Source organism: Equus przewalskii, chromosome 1 (genome assembly GCF_037783145.1).
Source record: "Equus przewalskii isolate Varuska chromosome 1, EquPr2, whole genome shotgun sequence".
In the NCBI taxonomy this organism is placed as follows: domain Eukaryota; kingdom Metazoa; phylum Chordata; class Mammalia; order Perissodactyla; family Equidae; genus Equus; species Equus przewalskii.
The window spans coordinates 116,444,948-116,466,291 of NC_091831.1; the positions used below are offsets into that span (position 1 = coordinate 116,444,948).

General features: G+C 39.6%; 1 protein-coding gene across 7 annotated transcripts in view; it reads left to right on the forward strand.

The window, feature by feature from the left end:
• Positions 1-2,525: 2,525 nt before the first annotated feature.
• The window catches only part of CHRNA5 (cholinergic receptor nicotinic alpha 5 subunit), a 44,066-nt gene continuing 25,247 nt past the window's right edge, over positions 2,526-21,344 (forward strand). Inside the window, exon 1 of one of the 7 annotated variants that reach the window (XM_070573484.1) lies at positions 2,526-2,771. In XM_070573484.1, coding sequence (XP_070429585.1) covers positions 2,621-2,771 — 151 coding nt within the window. In that variant the 5' untranslated portion in view covers positions 2,526-2,620. Of the gene's footprint in view, positions 2,772-2,888; positions 3,275-3,334; positions 3,610-21,344 lie in introns of those variants that run through there. The other 6 variants (XM_008533957.2, XM_008533956.2, XM_008533954.2 and 3 more) reach the window with 6 other exon arrangements.

The following is a 21,344-nucleotide window of genomic DNA, read 5'->3' on the forward strand; positions in this document are numbered from 1 at the left end:
AGAGTTTGAGTAAAAGGGGAGGAAACTGCCAAGAGAACTGAGAAGAGGAGGTCAAAACAAGGGTAATAGAAATACCACTCCTGTCATACTGCTTGAGATTAAATGAGCTAGTATATTAAAACATGCTTAGATCCTTACATTCCCCTGCTACTTAGCAAGGTTAATATGGTAGTTATTAAATTCCACTTTCTATGGCATGGCACTGATTGGCTAGTGGGCATTACAAAGATGAGTAAGACCTAGATCTAGGCCTACAAGCTCATTATCTAGTAGAAAACATAAGATTTATAGAGAAATAGACAAAAAGATAGAAAGTAGTAAGTGCTGTGAGAGAAATAAAATTAAACTGAAAGTTCAGAGAAGGGAGATGGGTATGGCTGGTGGGGGATCAGGCTACGCTTCACAGGGCAATTGACATTTGAAATGGGTCTTGAAGAAAGGGTGGGTTTGGATATTCAGGGGAGGGGAGAAGGAGTAAGGATAGGTGAAGACAGGAAAGTGTAATAAAAATTCCACAATCTTCAGAGGAAAATGTACTGGCTGGGATGCGGGTGCACTGTCAAGACCGTAAGACATTCTCTTTGGTCAAATCTCAGAAAGTTGGTAGACAGATGCTACTTTAGGGGACCTTTATAGGTGGTGGTCACAGCAACAGCAGCAGTTTTCGCTGTCATTTGATCAGCCAGCGTCTCCTAGGAGTATGAAGATGCCTGTTAGCAGAGTCAGGTGCAGCCAGCACATCCTGCAACTGAGAGTAATCGGTGTATCCTAGAAAAAACCATCCAAGATGCATATATTATATTCTATAATTATCTGCTTGGATTTTAAAGTGCCCAACAAATTACACATTTTGCCTTTCACTTAAAAACGGTAACAACAACCAGCAGTGTTTTTCACAGATTATGTAAATAACCGTTGTTCTCATGGTTGTGGGAGGTCTAGGAAATCCAGTTATGCTTACTGTGGCTGAGCTAGCAATCATTTAACTCTAGTTTTGCCACGACAGTGACCTTCAACTGTTATTCAACCACTCTCTTTCAAATCCCGTGGCTGTAAAAGTGGAATAACGCTTTACTTTCTCCAAGCACTGTTAGGGTGAATTCTCTAAGTGCCTATCTACCCCATAAATTATTATTATTATTTTTAAAGATTTTATTTTTTCATTTTTCTCAGCAAAGCCCCCCGGTACATAGTTGTGTATTTTCAGTTGTGGGTCTTTCTAGTTGTGGCATGTGGGATGCCGCCTCAGCGTGGCTTGATGAGTGGTGCCATGTCCATGCCCAGGATTCCAACTGGTGAAATCCTGGGCCACCGAAGTAGAGCCCGAGAACTTAACCACTCGGCCACGGGGCCGGCCCCATACCCCATAAATTCTTTAGAGCAAAACAGAAATTTGCAGTGAAGGGACAAGATGTACTTTCTTTCCTTCCTGTGCAGAAGTGTAATTAATGATTAACCTCGTTATCATCTCATGGGTCCCTTTTCTGTGGCCTTTTTCTTTAAGTCCACCTTAAGCGGACTAGTTTCATTGGATATTGTTTCCATTTTCCTAGTTGTACTTAGACCTAGGAAAAATGTAACTAAATCTTACCATTTAGATTCTTTGCAACCAGGTTTTTTTTTTTTTTTTTTTTTTAAGGATTTTATTTTTTCCTTTTTCTCCCCAAAGCCCCCCGGTACATAGTTGTATCTTCTTCGTTGTAGGTCCTTCTAGTTGTGGCATGTGGGACGCTGCTTCAGCGTGGTTTGATGAACAGTGCCATGTCCGCGCCCAGGATTCGAACCAAAGAAACACTGGGTCGCCTGCAGCGGAGCGCGCGAACTTAGCCACTCGGTCACGGGGCCAGCCCCACCAGGTTTTGTTTTTAAACAGGTTTTGCGTCTGGAGCCTGGAGTGAAATTCCTGCTCACAAGGAGTCATTAGAGGTGTCAACTCCGTAAAGGTTTCTGTGAAAAATCAGTGAAACGCTCTGCCATTGAAGTTTAAAGATAATTCGTCTGAATCTCTTCAGCTAAATGAAGCTTTATAATCAATTATGAACAGAGGGGATGAAATACAGGGTCTAGCGGGATTTGAGAGGGGATTCCAGTATCAATTAGTATCAGTTACCACTGGAGTTGCTAAGTGTCTGTGACAGATGGAGTCACTAATATTTACAAATGTTAATTGATGGTAACAGAGGGCACTGCCCACGTTTAAGGCAATTTCGTATCATTTCTGTGGATGGATTGAGTGAACATTAGAGCTGGACCTTCTGAGTCCTCTAGTTTATCTGCCTTAGTTTAAGGATGAAGAAACAGTCCCAGACGGAGGGTGACTTGCCCAGGGTCGCCTCGCTGGTCCACTACACAGGTCTCCTGTTGGGGATCACTTAGCCCCCACAACAGCCCCGTGACGCAGGCAAGCTGCAATTGGTACCTTTCTCGCCCCAGCGCCGCAGGCGAGAGCTTAGGAACAGGTACCCTCCCACCATTATGATGTTTCAGCCTCCTCTGCTTGTTTCCTTCGCAGCTCTTATCACAACTCGAAATAACTATGTTTACTAGTTTTCTGTCTGCTGGGAGCCATCTGTCCGTTTGGCTCCCCTCTTGGTGCTGGGCACAGAGCAGACATTAATTAATGGTAGTTATCACAGGTATACAGTGCCTTGCTCAAGGTCACCCAGCAGATGCAGGACCAGCCTGCAACGTTAGCCTCCGGCCCTGGGCTTCCAGGGACTCTGAGCTCCGGGGCGGCAACCTCCTCCTGTCGGGCGTGGAGGCGTGGCCAGGTTGGTGGGGCGGAGCCAGGTGTGGAAAAGGCGGAGCTAGAGGCAGACGGGATAGGGCGAGAGGCGGGGCCGAGGGGGGACCGACTTGGCGGAGCAGAGGCGGGGCTATGGCAGGTAGGGCGGGGCCAGGGGCAAGCGCGGCGGGAGGACAGGGCGGGGCCGGGCTCAGGGCACCTCCTCACGCGCGCCGAGCCCGCCCAAGCCCGCGCGGCTGAGGTGACTGCCCGGGCGGGAGCTGAGGCGCTAAGGGGCCCTTCTGCAGCGTCTGCTCTCCCTTGGCTCCGACCCACACTCCCCTCTCCATCCTCCTAAAGCCCGCGTTCCCCGCGCCGCCGTCGTGAGGCGGCTCCCTGCCTTCCCGCGCGGCTCCGGGGCGATGGCCGCGCGGGAGTCGGGGCCGGCGGTCCTCTTCCTCGCGTCCCGCCCGCTCCGCCTCCTCCTCCTTCTTCCGCTGGTCGCGGGGCGCTGGGGTCCGGCCGGCGCGGGGGGCGCTGCGCCCGGAGGTGAGCCTGGGCGACGGGGGGGGCGGTCCGGGGCCGCTGCGCGCCCGTGCCGGCAAAGCCGCGAGGCCACGGCCCGCACGGAGAACCTTGGTGCGGTTATTTTTTTGTCCTGGGGGCTTGGAGTGAGGTTTCAGTTTAAATGCCCTGATGTGTTCATTTAAATGCAGAGAAAAGGCCACTTTGGTTTTTGTTCCATGACTCGCATCACTGGAGACTGCTGGGTGACTTAGTGTATACTTCGATCCGACTTTTTCGCTAAAAGATGCCGCTGTTATTGAGCAGGGCTTTCCTCGGTGGTTTCGGCTGGGCTGCCTGCATTGTCACTTTCTTCCCAGGCAAGTGGGAGGCTCCTGCGTTGAGCCCTAGGGGTTGAGACTGGGTCTGCTGCCGCGGGCTCGCTTCCTTCCGCCGCAGCCGTTGAGAATCTTTCCTCTCACCCGAAGATGGGCTGTGTGAGTTGTAGAGAGCCAGCAGCCGTCCCTGGCTGCCGGCCTTTTTCCCGGGTCTGCTGTAGGTCAGGGTGTCTTGGACAGGAGTAGAAACCACAAAAGAGAAATGCGTAGTACTTCTTCAAATTTCAAGTGCTTTAGAAAGTTTCAAAAAGAGGCAGTCCTCTCAGCCTTGAAGAAAAAGACTCCCATTTGTGGAGCACCTATGGTGTGATCTAGACAGAAAAGCTAAGAATCCTCTAAGCAAGAGTTGAAAGCCGAAGTTCGCTTCGTCAGTATTTCAGTTTTTGTCATGAGTTTCTTAAAAGGAGAAAACATGATTTGGATATAAGAAGACCCTTTTCTTGTCGTTCCTTCCTTAAGGTTTTTAAATTATGACTTCTGATCTAGGAAGTAATAATCTTGAAGACGAGAATTATTGATTGCAGGATGTATTGCTTAATGTAGACTGAAGAGAAATAATGAGGAGAGTGATTTCAACAAAGAAAGAGAATCCTGTGCAGAGAGAGTCATAGTTTAACAGAGAGAAAGGAATGTGATTTTGGAGCCGAACAAACCTGGGTTCAAATTATGACACTGATGTATCTTGACTTGGACAAGCGTGTCTCAGCTGTCATTCTTCTTTGAAAAAATGAGGATAATACTGCTTACCTCTGAGTCGTTTTCAGGATTAAGTAATATATATGAAAGGCCAGGTGCTGTGCTGGACACTCTAGAAAACTGTAGTTCTCTTTTGGTGAAAGCGGGACTTTTTCCATCTGTTTCAATATAAAACATCACAGCCATGCGTTAAATAGTGTGAATGGTTTCTGTTCAGGCATGGTGTTGAGTGTTAAATCCAAAACAATTAGAGCTGAGTAATTCCTTCTTTCTGCCTCCACTCTGCTTAGTGAATACCTCTGTTATGATAACCATCTCGCTGAATTACATTTGTATTTTCTTTTCTCTTTGTCCCATAAGCTCCTTAGGAGAGCTCCTTAAAAACTGTGATCTTATCCTGTTTATTTTTGTATCTCTAAGACCTACCTTATTGTAGGAGTCCAGTTAATGTTTGTGGATGCATGAATAGAACAGTAATATCTCTCTGGATATTAGTTTCCTCGTCTGTAAGATGAGAGATCATTAAAGGCTCCCCCCTCCAGCTTTAAAATTCCAGGATTCTGTGTGCTCTTAGTAAGTGATCATTTGAAGAACAAAATGATATTGAATAGGTAATGGAACTGCACACTTGCTCCTAAATGTTGATATGCTTTTGTGTATAACTGTGTTTGAATGTAGGGTGGTTGAAAGTACTGTCTGGAGTCAGGAAACCTGCCACTGACTAGTTGTGTTTCCTGGAGCATATTGCTTGACCTTGCTCATCCTTTATTTCTCCCTCTTTAAAATGAGAGGGTGGTGATAGATGGTTTTTAGGCTCTTTCAATCATAATTACTTTTACATTTACATTTTATTCTTTTCGTATTCATCTTAGAGTCTTACTAATAACTCTTCCTTAGGTTTTCTGTGAGCCAATCTCCAGGAAAAGAAAATGTTTAGTCTGCCTGCAGCCATATTTATTTGGCTGATGGAAGATCACAGAGCTGGAAAAGTGGCTCAAGAGGCAATTTTGTCTTTATTAAAAGATACATAATTAACTAGTACATTAAGATAATACAAGCCTTTTAAACTGACTTGTCCATGATTGGGACAGTGATTTATGGGAATTAGATAGTTATATTTCTTAGCCGTGTAGTTGTGTGACATTTTAAATGGTTGAAAGTTTATTTTTGGTATGTGTAGTGCTGAGTTCTGTTTCAAAGGCAAATAAAATAATTATTTCATAGAAAATGAGAGCTATGAAAGATTTTTTTTCATCTCACCTTTAGTCATTTTCAGAAGCTAACAGAAATACACACATAGTGGCTGTCATCTCTACTTTTGTTATGATTACATCCCAAAGAGTATCTAGATGCCTCATGTCTTTAGGTAAACATTTCATGCAAGTTAATTTAAAATTAAAAATTATTTTGGTTTCCTTGCAAATGCTAAATATGCTCTATGAGCCAGCACCTGGAAGACAGGGTTTTATTTGTCTTTGTATCTCCTGATATGGTAGCCTGCTGATGGAACTTTGAAAGTTTTTCATATTAGATTTAGCAAGTAATTTTTTATAATTAGGATATGAGTTTTTAGTACAGTAATTTCAATACAGAACATTTTTCTTCTAATAGCATTATTCTTGTCCCCTAAGAATTGGGATTAAATTTTTTTCAGATGTAATTTTAAGCTTAATATTAAATAAGCATGTGTTGACAATGAGAGTTGGTAAATATTGGAATAATTTTTGATAAAAGTTTACTTGTTTCTTTAGAAATCTACTTTCCAGAACAGCATAGGTATAGTTTTATAATGATAATAGGATATAAGAGATTATTTTTAATGATTCTTTTTTGCTATATGACTAAAATTTTAATTTAAATGTTCTAGTTCCCTCTCAACAAAATGGGTATAGAAGGAATGTACCCCAACATAATAAAGGGCACATATGACAAACCCACAGCCAACATCATGTTCAAGGATGAAAAGCCGAAAGCTTTTCCTCTAAGATAAGGAACAAGACAAGGATGCTCACTCTTGCCACTTTTATTCAACATAGTATTGGAAGTCTAATAACTAATAATGAGCTATCAGAAAGAGAAATTAAGAAAACAATACCATTTTCAGTTGCATCAAAAAGAATAAAATACCTAGGAATAAATTTAACCAAGGAAGTGAAAAACCTCTTCTCTGAAAACTGTAAGACATTGATGAAAGAAATTGAAGACAACAGCAATAAATGGAAAGATATTCAGTGCTCATGGATTGTAAGAATTAATGTTGTTAAAATGTCCATACTGTACAAAGCACTCTACAGATTCAATGCAATCCCCATCAGCATGCCAAGGCATTTTTCACAGAACTAGAACAAACAATCTTAAAATTTGTATAGAACCACAAAAGACCCCAAATAGCCAAAGCTGTCTTGAGAAAGAAGAATGAAGCTGGAGGCGTCATGCTCCCTGATTTCAAACTATACTACAAAGCTATAGTCATCAAAAAGTATGTTACTGGCATGAAAACAGACAATGGAATAGAATAGAGAGCCCAGAAATAAATCCATGCATATATGGTCAATTAAACTATGACAAAGGAGGCGAGAATATATAATAGGGAAAAGACAGTCTTTTCAATAAGTAGTGGGAAAACTGGACTACTATCTTATGCCACAAAAATAAATTCAAAATGGGTTAAAGACTTGAATGTAAGACCTAAAACCGTAAAACTCCTAGAAGAAAATATAGGGAGTCAACTCTTTGACATCAATCTTAGCAATATTTTTTTGGACCAGTCTCCTCAGGCAAGGGCAACAAAAGGAAAAATAAACAAATGGGATTATAATTAAACTAAAAAGCCATTGCACAGTGAAGGAAACCATCAACAAAACAAAAAGGCAACCTATGAATGGGAGAGGATATTTGCAAATCATACATCTGATAAGGAGTTAATATCCAAAATATATGAAGTTACCCAACTTAATATATATATTTTAAAAAACCTGATTAAAAAATGGGCAAAGGGGTCCAGCCCAATGTCTGAGTGGCTAAGGTTGCGTGCTCTTCTTCAGTGGCCCAGGGTTTCGCTAGTTTGGATCCTGGGCACGGACCTACACACCGCTCATCAGGCCATGCTGAGGTGGCGTCCCACACAGCACAACTAGAGGGACCAGCTAGAATATACACCTATGTACTGGGGGGCTTTGGGGAGAAAGAAAAAAAAATAAGATTGGCAACAGATGTTAGCTCAGGTGCCAATCTTTAAAAAAAAAAATGAGCAGAGGACTTGAATAGACATTTTTCCAGAGAAGACAAAGAGATAGCCAACAGGCACATGAAAATATCCTCAACATCACTAATCATCAGGGAAGTGCAAATCAAAATCACAATGAGATACCACTTCACAACTGTCAGAATGGCTATTACCAAAAAGACAAAAAATAACGTGTTGGTGAGGATGCAGAGAAAAGAGAACCCTTGTACACTGTGTGTTGGAATGTAAATTGGTGCAGCCACTAATGACAACATATAGAGGTTCTTCAGAAAATTAAAAATTGAACTACCATATGATCCAGCAATTCCATTTCTGGGTATTTATCTGAAGAAAAAAATGCTAATTCGAAGAGATATATGCACCCCTATGTTCACTGCAGCATTATTCACAATAGCCAAGATATGGAAGCAACCTAAGTGCCCATCGACTGACGACTGGATAAAGAAGATGGGAGATACATATACACACGTGTATGTAATTCAGCCATTAAAATGGATGAAATCTTGCCATTTGTGACAACATGGATGGACCGAGAGGATGTTACGCTAAGTGAAGTAAGTCAGAGAAAGACAAATACTGTATGATTTCACTTATATGTGGACTCTGAAAAACAAAACAAATGAACAAGCAAAACATAACAGAATCATAGATACAGGAAACAAACTGGTGGTTACTCAAGAAGGGAGGGATTGGGAGGCAGGAAAAATAGGTGAGGGGGATTAAGAGGTACACACTTCCATTTAGAAAACAAACAAGTCATGGGCATGTAATGTACAGAATAAGGAATATAGTTAATAATATTGTAATAACTGTATGGTAACAGATGGTAACTAGACATCATGGTGATCATTTCATAATGTATATAAATATTGAATCACTATAATGGACACCTGAAAGTAATAGGATATTGTATGTCAGTTATGCTTCAATAAAAAACATAAATAAACATTCTGTTCACCTTTTGGGGAAGCATTATATTGTTTCTCCTAACTGTAATTCAATGACCTTGTACTCTTTTCTTCTAAAGTAAATAATATAGCCTTTTACCAGTAAAAATAGGAACTAAAAATGATATTTGAATTCTGACAAAAAGGGCAGTATGAACTTTTGGTATTTTTATTTTACAATCTATGATGTATATATGGAATTGGGCAAACCCATTTTTTCCTCTGGGTCAAGGTTTCTCAAGCTCTGACATTTGGGGCCGGATAATTCTTTGTTATGGGAGACTGTCCTGTGCCTTGTAGGTTGTTTGGCAGCATCCCTGGCCTCTAACCATGAGATGCCAGTAGCAGCCTCCAAAAAGTGTCCCCAGGGTCTGGCCCAGTGGCATAGTGGTTACGTTCATGTCCTCTGCTTCACTGGCCTGGGGTTCGCCGGTTCAGATCCCAGGCATGGAACTACACACTGCTTACTAAGCCATGCTGTGGCAGCATCCCATGTATAAAATAGAGGAAGATTGACACAGATGTTAGTTAGCACAGGGCCAATCTTCCTCACCAAAAAAAAAAGAAAAAAATGTCTTCAGATATTGTCAAAAGTGCCTTAGGGGACAAAATCATTCCCCTCTCTCCCCACTCCTTGAGAATCACTGCTCCAAGTCTTGTAGACCAAGGCTTCTCAAGCTTTAATGTGCACAGAAACCCCCTGAGGATATTATTAGAATGCAGATGCTGATTCTGTAGGTCAGAGGTGGGGCCTGAGATTCCGCATTTCTAACAAGCACCTACATGATGTGGATGTTGCTGGTCAGACTACCACGTTTTGGGTAACAAGCTTATAGACAGTTTTCCATTCATATCATTTGGGTGAATTCTCAAGAGGATCTGATGATGGTAATTATGGAAATAGTGAATTTATGATGAACTATAGCCCAAACAACAGAAGACCAATAGAAACTAAGAAAACAAGCACTATCCCACCATCCTAACAAATAGCAGCTGTCTTCTCTTTTCCGTATTTCCTTCCAGTCCTCCATATTTGTTCATAATTGGACAATTCTAAGGAGGAAATTTGCTAGAATCTTATCAAGGGCATACAGGCTATAGTGAACTGAGGCAACTTCATGTACCGTCAGATGTTTTAATTCATAACATTATAAATGTCCTAGCTCATAATATATAATATATATATATATTGCCTGTTGAAAGGTTTATTGTATCAAATTAAGAGTGAAGTCTGCATTTGCTTGATCTGATGATGCTTAAACTTTTTTTTAAGCGTCAAAGTTGTCTCCTCTCCTTGAGTACTATTGACTGGACCGAAATTTAACACTGCATAAGGTCGTTTTCTTACTGCAAGTGTTCTGAGAGTCAGGGCAAGATATTAAATTAGGTTTACTAAAGCATATCAGTTACGGAGAAATTTTATCCTATAATTCTGTAATAAAAATCAATAGAAAATATAATGAAAATCCTGGAGTGAAAAAAAAATAACCCTCTGCATTTCATCGGTAATACTTAAAATAATGGTTGGTAAGCATACTTGTCACATTGAAAATGTTGGATATGGCACACATTTCTTCTCATTTACAAAATGGTTGATTGTGTTCACTGCTTTATCTTCCTATTGCTTAAAATAGCTCTCCTAGGACTGCTGCAAAGAGGATTTTTTAAAAAAGGAATACAAGTCACTTTTTGTTAAAAGAAAGTACAAGGAGACTTAGAGGAGAGCATTAACTATTTTGGGAATGCCTTAATTATGAACTGGGGATATATAATATATAGCACTTCTACAAACATCTTTAGATGTATTTTTCATTCTTGTGGCAGCCTGTGAAGAAGAAAGGGGAGGCTATTGGCAGTACCCAGTAAAATTTAAAACGTGTACGTATACCCTTGACTCAGTAATGCCACTTCCAAGAGTCAGGGCCATAGAAATCCTAGTATAAGTGCCGAAAAATGGATGTGCAAGTATGTTAACTATAGTATTTTTCCATTGTAGCTTTGTTAGAAATAACTAAAAGTTGAAGACTATCTAAATGCCCATCAGTGGTGAAAGCTTAAATAAATTGTGATACACCCATAACTCAGACTGCTTTGCAGCTTATGAAGAAAGTGGAGATGGATAGATATATACTGACATATAGTACTGAATGAAAAAAGTAAGTCACAGAACTTAAAAAGAGGAAAACTCTTCCTCTGTGTGTGTGTATGTGTGTGTAAAAATACCTACACGTTAGACTTAAGTGGTTACTCTTGGAGGAAGGGAGATGGGAAGGAGGAGAGGGAGAATTCCTACTCATTATCATGTACTTCTGGTTTGAATCTTGACGATGATCATACATTACTTTTGTAATTAAAGTATTACAGCCATGCATTGCATAATGATGTTTCAGTAAACAATGGATTGCATACACGACAGTGGTCCCATAAAATTACTACCATATACCTTAGGTGTGTAGTAGGCTATACCATCTAGGTTTGTATAAGTACACTCTATGGTGTTCTCACGACGACAAATTTGCCTGATGATGCATTTCTCAGAACTGTCCCTTCGTTGAGATGCGTGACTATTTTGAGAAAAAAAACAAAACAAAACCTAGGTCCTAGTTCCACCTCTGCTAGTTACTAGCTCCTAATCTTAGACAGTGGTTCTCAACCAGGGGTAGTTTTGGACTGCTCCCCACCCCCAGGACCTTTGGCAATGTCTGGAGATACTTTTCGTTGTCACATTGGGGGAAGGATGTATTTAGTGGGTAGAAGCCAGGGATGCTACCAAACATCGTATGGTGCACAGGACAGCCCTCAACAACAAAAAATTATCCAGCCCAAAATGTCAGTAGTGCTGAGTTGAGAAAACCTGTGTCAGAGTCCAGGGCTGCAGCTGTGTTCAAATATGCAAGTTGTGTACCTTACAGTATCGGAATGCCTTTCGCATTGTGGGATATTCTCTGCAGACCCATGAACCTTTATAATTATGATATAATGAAAATAAATAAATATGCAAATTCTTACCTCAGGAAGGCAGGAACCAGAGTTTTCTGCTTACACCTACCACCTAGTGCAGAGGCTGGCACAGTCAGCAGCCACTTAACATTTGTTGAATGAATGAATGAATTTAACTAGTTATCACGTTAGACTCTAATATGCCCAGGCTGTAGCAGATGCTAAAGATTTAAGAATTTATGGAAGAAATTTTTTTTTAAAGATTGGCACCTGAGCTAACAACTGTTGCCAATCTTCTTTTTTTTTTAATTGTTTTTTCTCCCCAAATCCCCCCAGTACATAGTTGTATATTTTAGTTGTGAGTCCTTCTAGTTGTGGCATGTGGGACACCACCTCAACGTGGCTTGATGAGCAGTGCCATGTCCGTGCCCAGGATCCAAACTGGCGAAACCCCGGGCTACCAAAGTGGAGCACGTGAACTTAACCACTCGGCCACAGGGCTGGTTCCTATGGAAGAAATTTAAAATTATAGCAGTTATCTATTTATCTTTACCTGAGGATTGGCAAAAGACTACTAATACTCATATTTAGCTATAGAACACCTTGGTTGATTTTTTCCCAACACTTTTTAATAAGAAAATCATGTTTCTTCATGGAAGAATACCAGTAGAGGACACTATTGTGTCTTATCTTCCTAGAATTGGTGTTAAAAATCCTTAGTTATCTATTTTTTTGGCTACGTACTGAATTTAGTGGAGAAGACTATAAAAAACCATTTTAAACTACCTAGACACTACCCAACATAGTAAGATAATGGACTTTATTTCATTTTATCTGCATAACAGTGAGGCAGCTAAGTAGAAGTTGTCCTGTTTGTTAATGTTTTATAATGGAAAAATTCAAACATACACAAAAAATGTTCAAGTATAATGAATTGAAGAGTTCTTGGGGCTGGCCCCGAGGAGTAGTGGTTAAGTTTGGCACACTTTGCTTCGATGGCCTTGGTTTGCAGGTCTACACCACTTGTCAGCCATGCTGTGGTAGCATCCCACACACAAAATAGAGGAAGACTGACACAGATGCTAGCTCAGGGCAAATCTTCCTCAGCCAAAAAAAAAAGGAAAAAGAGTTCTTGCCATACACTTTTAACAATTATTGACATTTTGCTAACATATCCTTATTTATGTAACTTAGAAAATTGTGGCATATGAAGGTTAACAGCTAATTAGTGGTGCCAAATATTCAAATTAAGGTTTTCAGCTTTGCAGTTCTGTGTCCTTTCTTATTCACCATACTAAAATTAAGGAGCAAGGTTACATTTCTTTGAAAATATATGTGGTTTCATTAAATGACTTGAAAGTGAAAGTTTTTGGTAAATCATTTTCCTAATTCTTTAAACTTGAGACAATACTACAGTAATATTCAGAGTTAAAACTGAATTTGTAAAATCCAAATTTAAATTCTTCAGAGTATTAATGCCATTATCCATATTTATACGTGTTAGGTATTCAGTTTGGTGTTTCTCTTGTTGATTGTATTTTTAACTACTTAGAAGAATTGCCCCATTAACTTCTTTTATTCTTATCCTATTTTTAGTGTGCTTCACTGGTTGGTTCCCCTTGTTTTTCTGAGATATGTGATTTATGTGCGATTGGTAGGTTGGTATTCTAATTATTATTATTAGCTTTAAAGGATATAGACTTTAGGAAAGCTTTTTACTGAACCATCCTTGCACTGCATTGAGCGTGCCCAGTGCCACAGACACGTTCTTCCTCCGTGGTTGCATGGTTCCATTGCCAAGGGTAGTCTGTAGGGAGATGATCTTTGTTGGGCTATCAGGGAAGTTTTAGGTAGAAATCAGTACCTCTACACACAGTGACTTTTTATTGCAATATTTTTGTGTATTTGCCTTTTGAGGACCATCAGTTACCATTACTTTAACAATCATTTGTGGAAAAATAAGAATGACCCTGTGCTGGCACTTAAATGCACAATTTTATTTAATCCTCACAATAACCTTATTAGTAGCTACTGTTTCATACCAGTTTTACAGATGAAGAAACTGATATGCAAAGAAGTTAAGTAACTTGCTTTTAGCTCAGACAGTAAGTATTAGAGGCTAGATGGAACCCAACCTGTGCGACTTAAAATCCTGAGCTCTTAACCAGTATGTTATATTGCCTCTATGTTCAAATCTGAGTAAGACAAGGTCTCTAATCTCAAGAAGTAGAGTCTAGAGACTCGTAATCTTTTTTTTTGATTAGAATGATACTTTATTCAGAGTTCTCACCACTATGTTTTTTTTTAATTAATTTTTTATTTTTTTTATTGAGTTATTGATAGGTTACAATCTTGTGAAATTTCAATTGTACATTAATGTTTGTCAGTCATGTTGTAGGTGCACCACTTCACCCTTTGTGCCCACCCCCCACCCCACCTTTCCCCTGGTATCCACTAAACTGTTCTTGGTCCATAGTTTTAAATTCCTCATATGAGTGGAGTCATACACAGATTGTCTTTCTCTCGCTGGCTTATTTCACTTAACATAATTCTCTCAAGGTCCATCCATGTTATTGCAAATGGAATGATTTTGTTCTGTTTTGCAGCTGAGTAGTATTCCATTGTATATATGTACCACATCTTCTTTATCCATTTGTCTGTTGTTGGGCACTTAGGTTGCTTCCACGTCTTGGCTATTGTAAACAGTGCTGCAATAAACATTGGGGTGCACGGGACTTTTGGGATTGCTGACTTCAGGCTCTTTGGATAAATACCCAGGAGTGGGATGGCTGGATCGTATGGTAGTTCTATTTTTAGTTTTTTGAGGAATCTAGTGACTCGTAATCTTTAACAGCAAATTTGTGTAGCTCTTGTGACAGTTGCTTCACAACCAGTGATAAAATTCTGAGTCATTAGAGATAAATGGGAATTGTCAGTGGTACTGGCTTATTTATTCATTCATATATTCATTCAACAAACTGAGCACCTACTATGTGCCAATATGTTGTTAGGTGTTGGGGTTATAATGATGTATAAAACACAGTACCTGCTGCTGTTAGTTTACACCATAGTGGAAAAGATAGACTTTAATCAATTACACCTAAGATTGTATAATTACACCCCAGATGAGGAACATGATTCTATGCAGAGGAACCTAATGGAGGCTTTGGGACAGGAAAGTGTTCCTGAAGAAGTGATACCTGAGTTGAGATCTGAAGGATGAGTGGGAATTAGATAGGTGAAGGGGGAGGGAGAGCATCTCAGGGAAGAAGAGCACTTAGAGGAGGGAATAGTGTGGTGTGTTTGAGAAGCTGGATTGTCAGTGTGGCTGGAGCAGAGAGCAAAGAGAAAAGCCACGCCAGAAGGGGCACACCAGACCCGGCAGCATTTAGTCTTAGGGATTTTGGTCTGTTTTGAATAATGAAAGCTACAGAAGGGTTTTAAGCAAGGGGGTAACATCAGGTCTGTGTTTTGAAAAGATTGCTTGGGAATTTGCACAGAGAACCAATTGGAGGGGGGTTGAGAAGTGCGTGGAGATCACATAGGGTAGTAGGCTTGCTCTAGTCCTGATGAGAGATAAGGTAGCTTGTACTAGGATAGTGGCAGTGGGGTGGTAAGAAATGGATTTGAGAAATATTTAGGAAGTAAAGTCACCAGTTTCCTGGTGGATTGGATATGCGCTGAGTAAGAAGGTGGTGTGAAAGATGACTCCCAGGTTTTTAAATTGTTGAACTAAGGCAGATGATGGAACTATTCATCGTGATGGGGAATGCTGTCAGGGGACCATTTTGGGGAAGATCATGAACTTGGTTTTATACGTGTTGCTTTGTGGTGCCTTAAGATGTCCTTATTTCATATACATTAGAGAATTGTCATGTATGGAGGTTAACAGATAATTAGCGGTGCTGAATATTCAGATTAAGGTTTTGAGCTTTGCAGTGCTGTTTCCTTTGCTCTTCACCATACTAAAATTAAGGAGCAAGGTTACATCTATTTGAAACTATACATTTATTTGAAATCTCACGCCTTCCCCCTGGGGCTGTGAATCATCCATTTGTCCAGCGTATCTGCACTGTACACGCCCTTCATTTAGTAGCCCTGTCTGTTACCAGATCAGCTGTCACAGTATCACAGTGCCCCTTATTTTACTTAATAATGACCCCGAAGCACAAGAGTAGTGATGCTGGCAATTCAGATATGCCAAAGAGAAGCCATAAAGTGCTTCCTTTAAATGAAAAGGTGAAAGTTTTCCACTTAATAAAGGAAGAAAAAAAAATCGTATGGTGAGATTGCTAAGATCTACGTTACTTTTATTATGGTATATTGTTATAATTGTTCTATTTTATTATTAGTTATTGTTGTTAATCTCTTCCTGTGCCTAATTTGTAAATTAAGCTTTATCATAGGTGTGTGTGGATAGGATAAAACACTATAAATAGGGTTCTGTACTATCTGCAGTTTCAGACATCTGCTAGGGGGGTTGGAACGTATCCCCATGGATAAGGGGGGACTACTGTATGTGGTTTCAGTAAATGACTTGAATATGAAATTATTTTTGTAAGTGGGAAATGGATATTCAGGTGTGGACTGGGAGGAGAGGTCTGCACTGGAGATACAAATCCCATAAAAACAATCTCTCTTTCCTTAAACTCCTTTTCGTTGTAGTACCCTTGGAAATGACCTATTGGGACGCTGTTATAAATAAATGGAGAGCTAGAGTAGAATTTCTAGGATCTCCATTGCTGAATGCAATTTTACAGCCTCCTGAAAAATTTCTAATTGTTGGATACCTTTAAAAAAATCCCTGCCAAAGTAAGGGCTAGATGTGCCTGTGCCAGTAGTTTCTGAAAGACTTGGCTTGATTTCTGTTTCTGAAAGTGTGTCTTGAAAACTAAAAGTATCCCTAAGGTCTGTCATGTGGTCAGCACTGGAATGGTATTTTTTGTGTATATTTTACAAACTTGAAATATAAGATCAATTATATTTTTTAAAGAAGCATCATTGTATTCTTAATGTTTGCATTTTTAAGGAATGTGTATGTAATAAATTGGTTGTCTTAGCTAACATGTTAATGGTGTAGAGTTTAGCTAGGCTTCACATAAAATTTGAGCTAATTCCCATTAGCTTACTTTCGTTGTAGTTACTATCATGTTGCATTATATCCTATTTTATAGAAAAGAATCAGTGGCTCAAAAATAGTGATAATAAATAATAATGTACAATTCAGAATTTTGCCATAAATGTAGTGTGCATATGGGGTATAAATCTGTTTGTTCTGGGACAAATCAATCTGCAAATATGGTGATTTCACATATACTACCCAAAAAGGAAGACAAAGCAATGAGTATCTGAAAATCTGATTTCACCCTATTAGTAATCCATTCCCAGGTACTCAGGGGTTATTTTATTGTGAAACTTTGTCAAATAATGGCAGCCCAGAAAGCATTTGGCCTCTCTGGTGAACGAATTATTTTCTTAAATAAATGTAAAATCACACTTTACAGTATAAAATTGATGAGTTTGTTGCTAAAGTCAGAGAAGAGACTAAGATCTCAGAGATATCATTCAGGGTAGAATGAGTTCTATGTGACAAAAGTGGATTTCAGGCCTGCTATTGGTAAGAAGCTTGTAAATCCAGGCACAAGTTATTCTGCTTGAAGAGAAAGCAGAAGAGTCTATTTACAAAATTCCTTTATTAAATGACAGTGTTAGATATCACGTGATATTAATAGCATGCTATGTGGAAGAGCTGTTACTCTCAGGTGTGTGTGTCCAGTATTTTGCTTTTTGGTTAGACGAAACCATCAATGCAGATCATGAATCACCTTCTGGTTTGTGCATGGTAGGTATGAGGGAGGGGTACCTGAAGCATTTTATTTTTATCACTGAGAACTCATGTTGTAGAAGAAGAGATTTTAATTTTAGTTAGGATTATTTTGTGATCTCTGATTTAGACTGGAAATGTGTGTTGAGAACAACTCTGACAGAGCACCGACTCTGGGCAGCAGGGAATGGGGTTGCTGTCCAAATAAGTGGTGTTGCACTGGAATGCCAGTCTACACACTTTCATTCACAGTGAACAGCTGATGGGGAACAATGTGCTTCCTGATCTTGATTCACTGTTGAAGGAGATAGTAAGAAATTGTGAAGAAGATCGAATCACAGGCACCAAGTGTGTGTCTCAGCTTGATGTATGCAGAAATGGGCATTATATGTAAGCCTTTGCTTTTCCACATTGAGATATGCTGGCTGTCAAGGGGAAACGTACACACACGAGTTCTTAAACTTCCTGACACCGATAATGCCATTTTTCTGATTTCAAATGTTCTCAAGTAGCCTAGCTCATTGATACAGTCATATCTTGAATAGCCAGAACTGATCACTTGAGGGGCAAAATATGATGATTTTTAGTTTTGAGGATATCAGTATGATGAGATAATACTTTGAAATATTAATGCTCCTTTTATGTTCATGATTTTTCCTTTTACCCTTTGGCATTTCTCCCACCTGTTCAGGTGAGGTAGTTCTGTGCTCGTGCTTCAGAGAAGGAATGTGATGTGACAGCAGACAGTGGAGATAAGGAGTTCATTTTTGCCTTTTTAAGTTTCAAAGTGCTCTTCAGGTCCCTGTTTGAGTTGAATTTCCAGATCTGCCAAGGCTTGCTGCATTTCCTAATACTTTATAGTTAGGAGTTGCAATTGTGGCAGCTTGAGAATTGTTTTTTTGTTTTTGTTTTTGTTTTTTAAATTCTATTTTTTCCCCTTCTTTTTTCTCCCCAAATCCCCCCAGTACACAGTTGTATATTTTAAAGATTTTATTTTTTTCCTTTTTCTCCCTAAAGCCCCCGAGTACATAGTTGTATATTCTTCGTTGTGGGTCCTTCTCGTTGTGGCATGTGGGATGCTGCCTCAGCGTGGCTTGATCAGCAGAGCCATGTCCGTGCCTAGGATTCGAACCAACGAAACACTGGGCCGCCTGCAGCGGAGCGGGTGAACTTAACCGCTTGGCCACGGGGCCGGCCCCCACAGTTGTATATTTTAGTTGTGGGTACTTCTAGTTGTGGCATGTGGGATGTCGCCTCAACATGGCCTAATGAGTGGTGCCTTGTCCGCACCCAGGATCCGAACCCTGGGCCGCCGAAGCGGAGCGCATGAACTTAACCACTCGGCCACGGGGCCGGCCCCTGAGATTTTTTTTTAAACTTAGTGTAGTATTTGTCCCCTTTCCTTTTTTGTACTCTTCCCTTCTCATGTCTTCTCTCCCTCTCGTTCCCCAACCCACATCAGTAGCTTCCCTTGTTAATTACTCTTGTTAATTTAGTGTGCAAACTTCCATAATTTTCTTCAGGCGTATACAATCATATAACTAGATAGGTAGATTTTAATCATTGATTGATTTACAAAAATAGGCTTATGTTACAGTCTCTTTTCTGCACCTTTTTTTCCTCTAATAATACCTCTTGAAAATCCTTCTAAGCCTTTTGTTCAGTTCAGGTTTTTGTTTGATGCTACTTACTACAAACTCCTTTTTTGTTGAAATTTCAGATGCCATTTCTGTGAGTGATAGTTTCAGTTGGAGTTGTTTTTAATAATCAAAAAAATATTTAATTAAAAAACACATAGTGTAAAATTTACCATATTAACCAATTTTAAGTGTATGGTTCAGTAGTGTTAAGTATATTCACATTGTTGTGCAACATATCGCTAGAACTTTTCATCTTGCCAAACAAGCTGTATACCCATTGAACAACTCTCCATTTTCCCCTCCCTATAGCCCTGGTAACCACATTCTACTTTCTGTTGCTATGAGTTTGACTCTTTCGATACCTCATGTAAGTGGAATCATGCAGTATTTGTCTTTTTGTGACTGGCTTATTTCATGCAGCATAATGTCTTCAAGGTTCACCCACATTGTAGCATGTGTCAGCATTTCCTTCTTTTTTAAGACTGTTATATTTCATTGTGTGTATAAGCCACATTTTGTTTATCCATTCATCTATAGATGGACATTTGGGTTGCTTCCACTTCTTGGCTGTTGTGAATAATGATGCTATGGACATGAATATGCAAATATATCTCTTTGAGAGCAAATATATCTCTTTGAGATCCTACTTTCAATTCTTTGGAATATATACCCAGAAGTGGGATTTGTGGAACATATGGTAGTTCTATTTTTAATTTTTTGAAGAACTGCCATACCATTTTCCATAGCAGCTCTATCATTTTATATTCCCGTTAACAGTACACAAGGGTTCCAGTTTCTCCACATCCTCACCAACACTTGTTATTCTTTGGTTTTTTGATAGCGGCCATCCTAATGGGTGTGAGGTGATATCTCATGGTTTTGATTTGCATTTCTCTAGTGATTAGTGATGTTGAGCATCTTTTCATAAGACTTGCTAGCCATTTTTATGTCATCTTTAGAGAAATCTCTACTCAAATCCTTCGCCCATTTTTTAATTGGGTTTTTCGCTTTTTTGTTGTTGAGTTGTACTTTATATATTCTGGGTATTAACTCCCTTATCAAATATATGATTTGCAAATATTTTCTCCCATTCTGTAGGTTGCCTTTTGACTCTGTTGAATGTGTCCTTTGATGCACAGAAGTTTCCAAGTTAGATGTAGTCCCTTTTGTCTGTTTTTTTTGTTGTTGCTTGTGCTTTTGGTGTCGTATCCAAGAAATAATTGCTAAATCCAGTGCCATGAAGATTTTCTCCCATGTTTTCTTCTAGGAGTTTTATAGTTTCAGGTCTTATATTTAGGTCTTTAATCCATTTTGAATTGATTTTTGAATGTGGTGTAAGATAAGGGTCCAACTTCATTCTTTTGCAGGTTTTCCCAACACTGTTTGTTGAAGAAACTGTCCTTTCCCCATTGAGTGGCTTGGCACCCTTGTCCTGGAAACCTTTTAATGACTGTGTAATATTTCATGTAATGGATATGTCATACTCTCTTTGATTGTGTTGTTTCCAGATTTTTGCTAAAATGTTGACTGTGCTAAACAGTCTTGTGCATCTGTCCTTATGGTTTTGTTGCTTTTATTGCTGTGAGAGTCAGGTGTGGGATTGCTGGATCAAGGGAATATATACTTTTTTTCCCTCCTTTTTTTAAAATTGAGTTCCTAATAGTTTATGTCATTGTGAAGTTTCGGTTGTACATTATTTCTTGTCTGTTACCACATAAATGCTCCCCTTTATCCCCTGTGCCCACCCTCCTTCCCCTGGTAACCACTGAACTGTTTTCTTTGTCCATGTGTTTGTTTATATTAAGGGAATATATACTTTTATTTTTGGATAAACTTTGCAAGATTAAAATATTACAAAATTACTTGTCAAAAAGGCAGTAACACTTTACATTTCTACCACCAGTGTTTGTGAGCAACAGGAGTCATCTTTATCTAATCCTAGGACCATTGGCATCAGGAAGGGCTCTCCTGGGGAGGGATCACATCTATGACTAAGAAAAATAAAGATGTTTTTCTATATCATTACAATGTTAGTGCTTAACATTTAAATGCATCAAGAGTCTCCTGTTCTCATTTTCCGTAACCTCAAGAACCCTACTGAGTTAGAGGAAAGAGAACTGACCTGAGGGATGATCAGAGTTCTGTGATTAACTGGCACTTAACCTAAAAAGGTGGAATCGGTTGATGTGGAAAAAACATGGGCTTTGGTGACAAACCTGACTTCAAAGCCTGGTGACAACTCAGCTTCCCAGGCTTTTGCTGTATTTTCCTGGGAAAATGACAACTTATGGGGACTTTAGTCTCTTCACTTATGAAAGATGTCCACAAATTTGCTGTTGACATTTAAAAAATGTGCGATTGACATTTTTATTATTCAAATGCTGTCTCAGTCCTTTTGGACTGCTGTAACAAAGTACCACAGA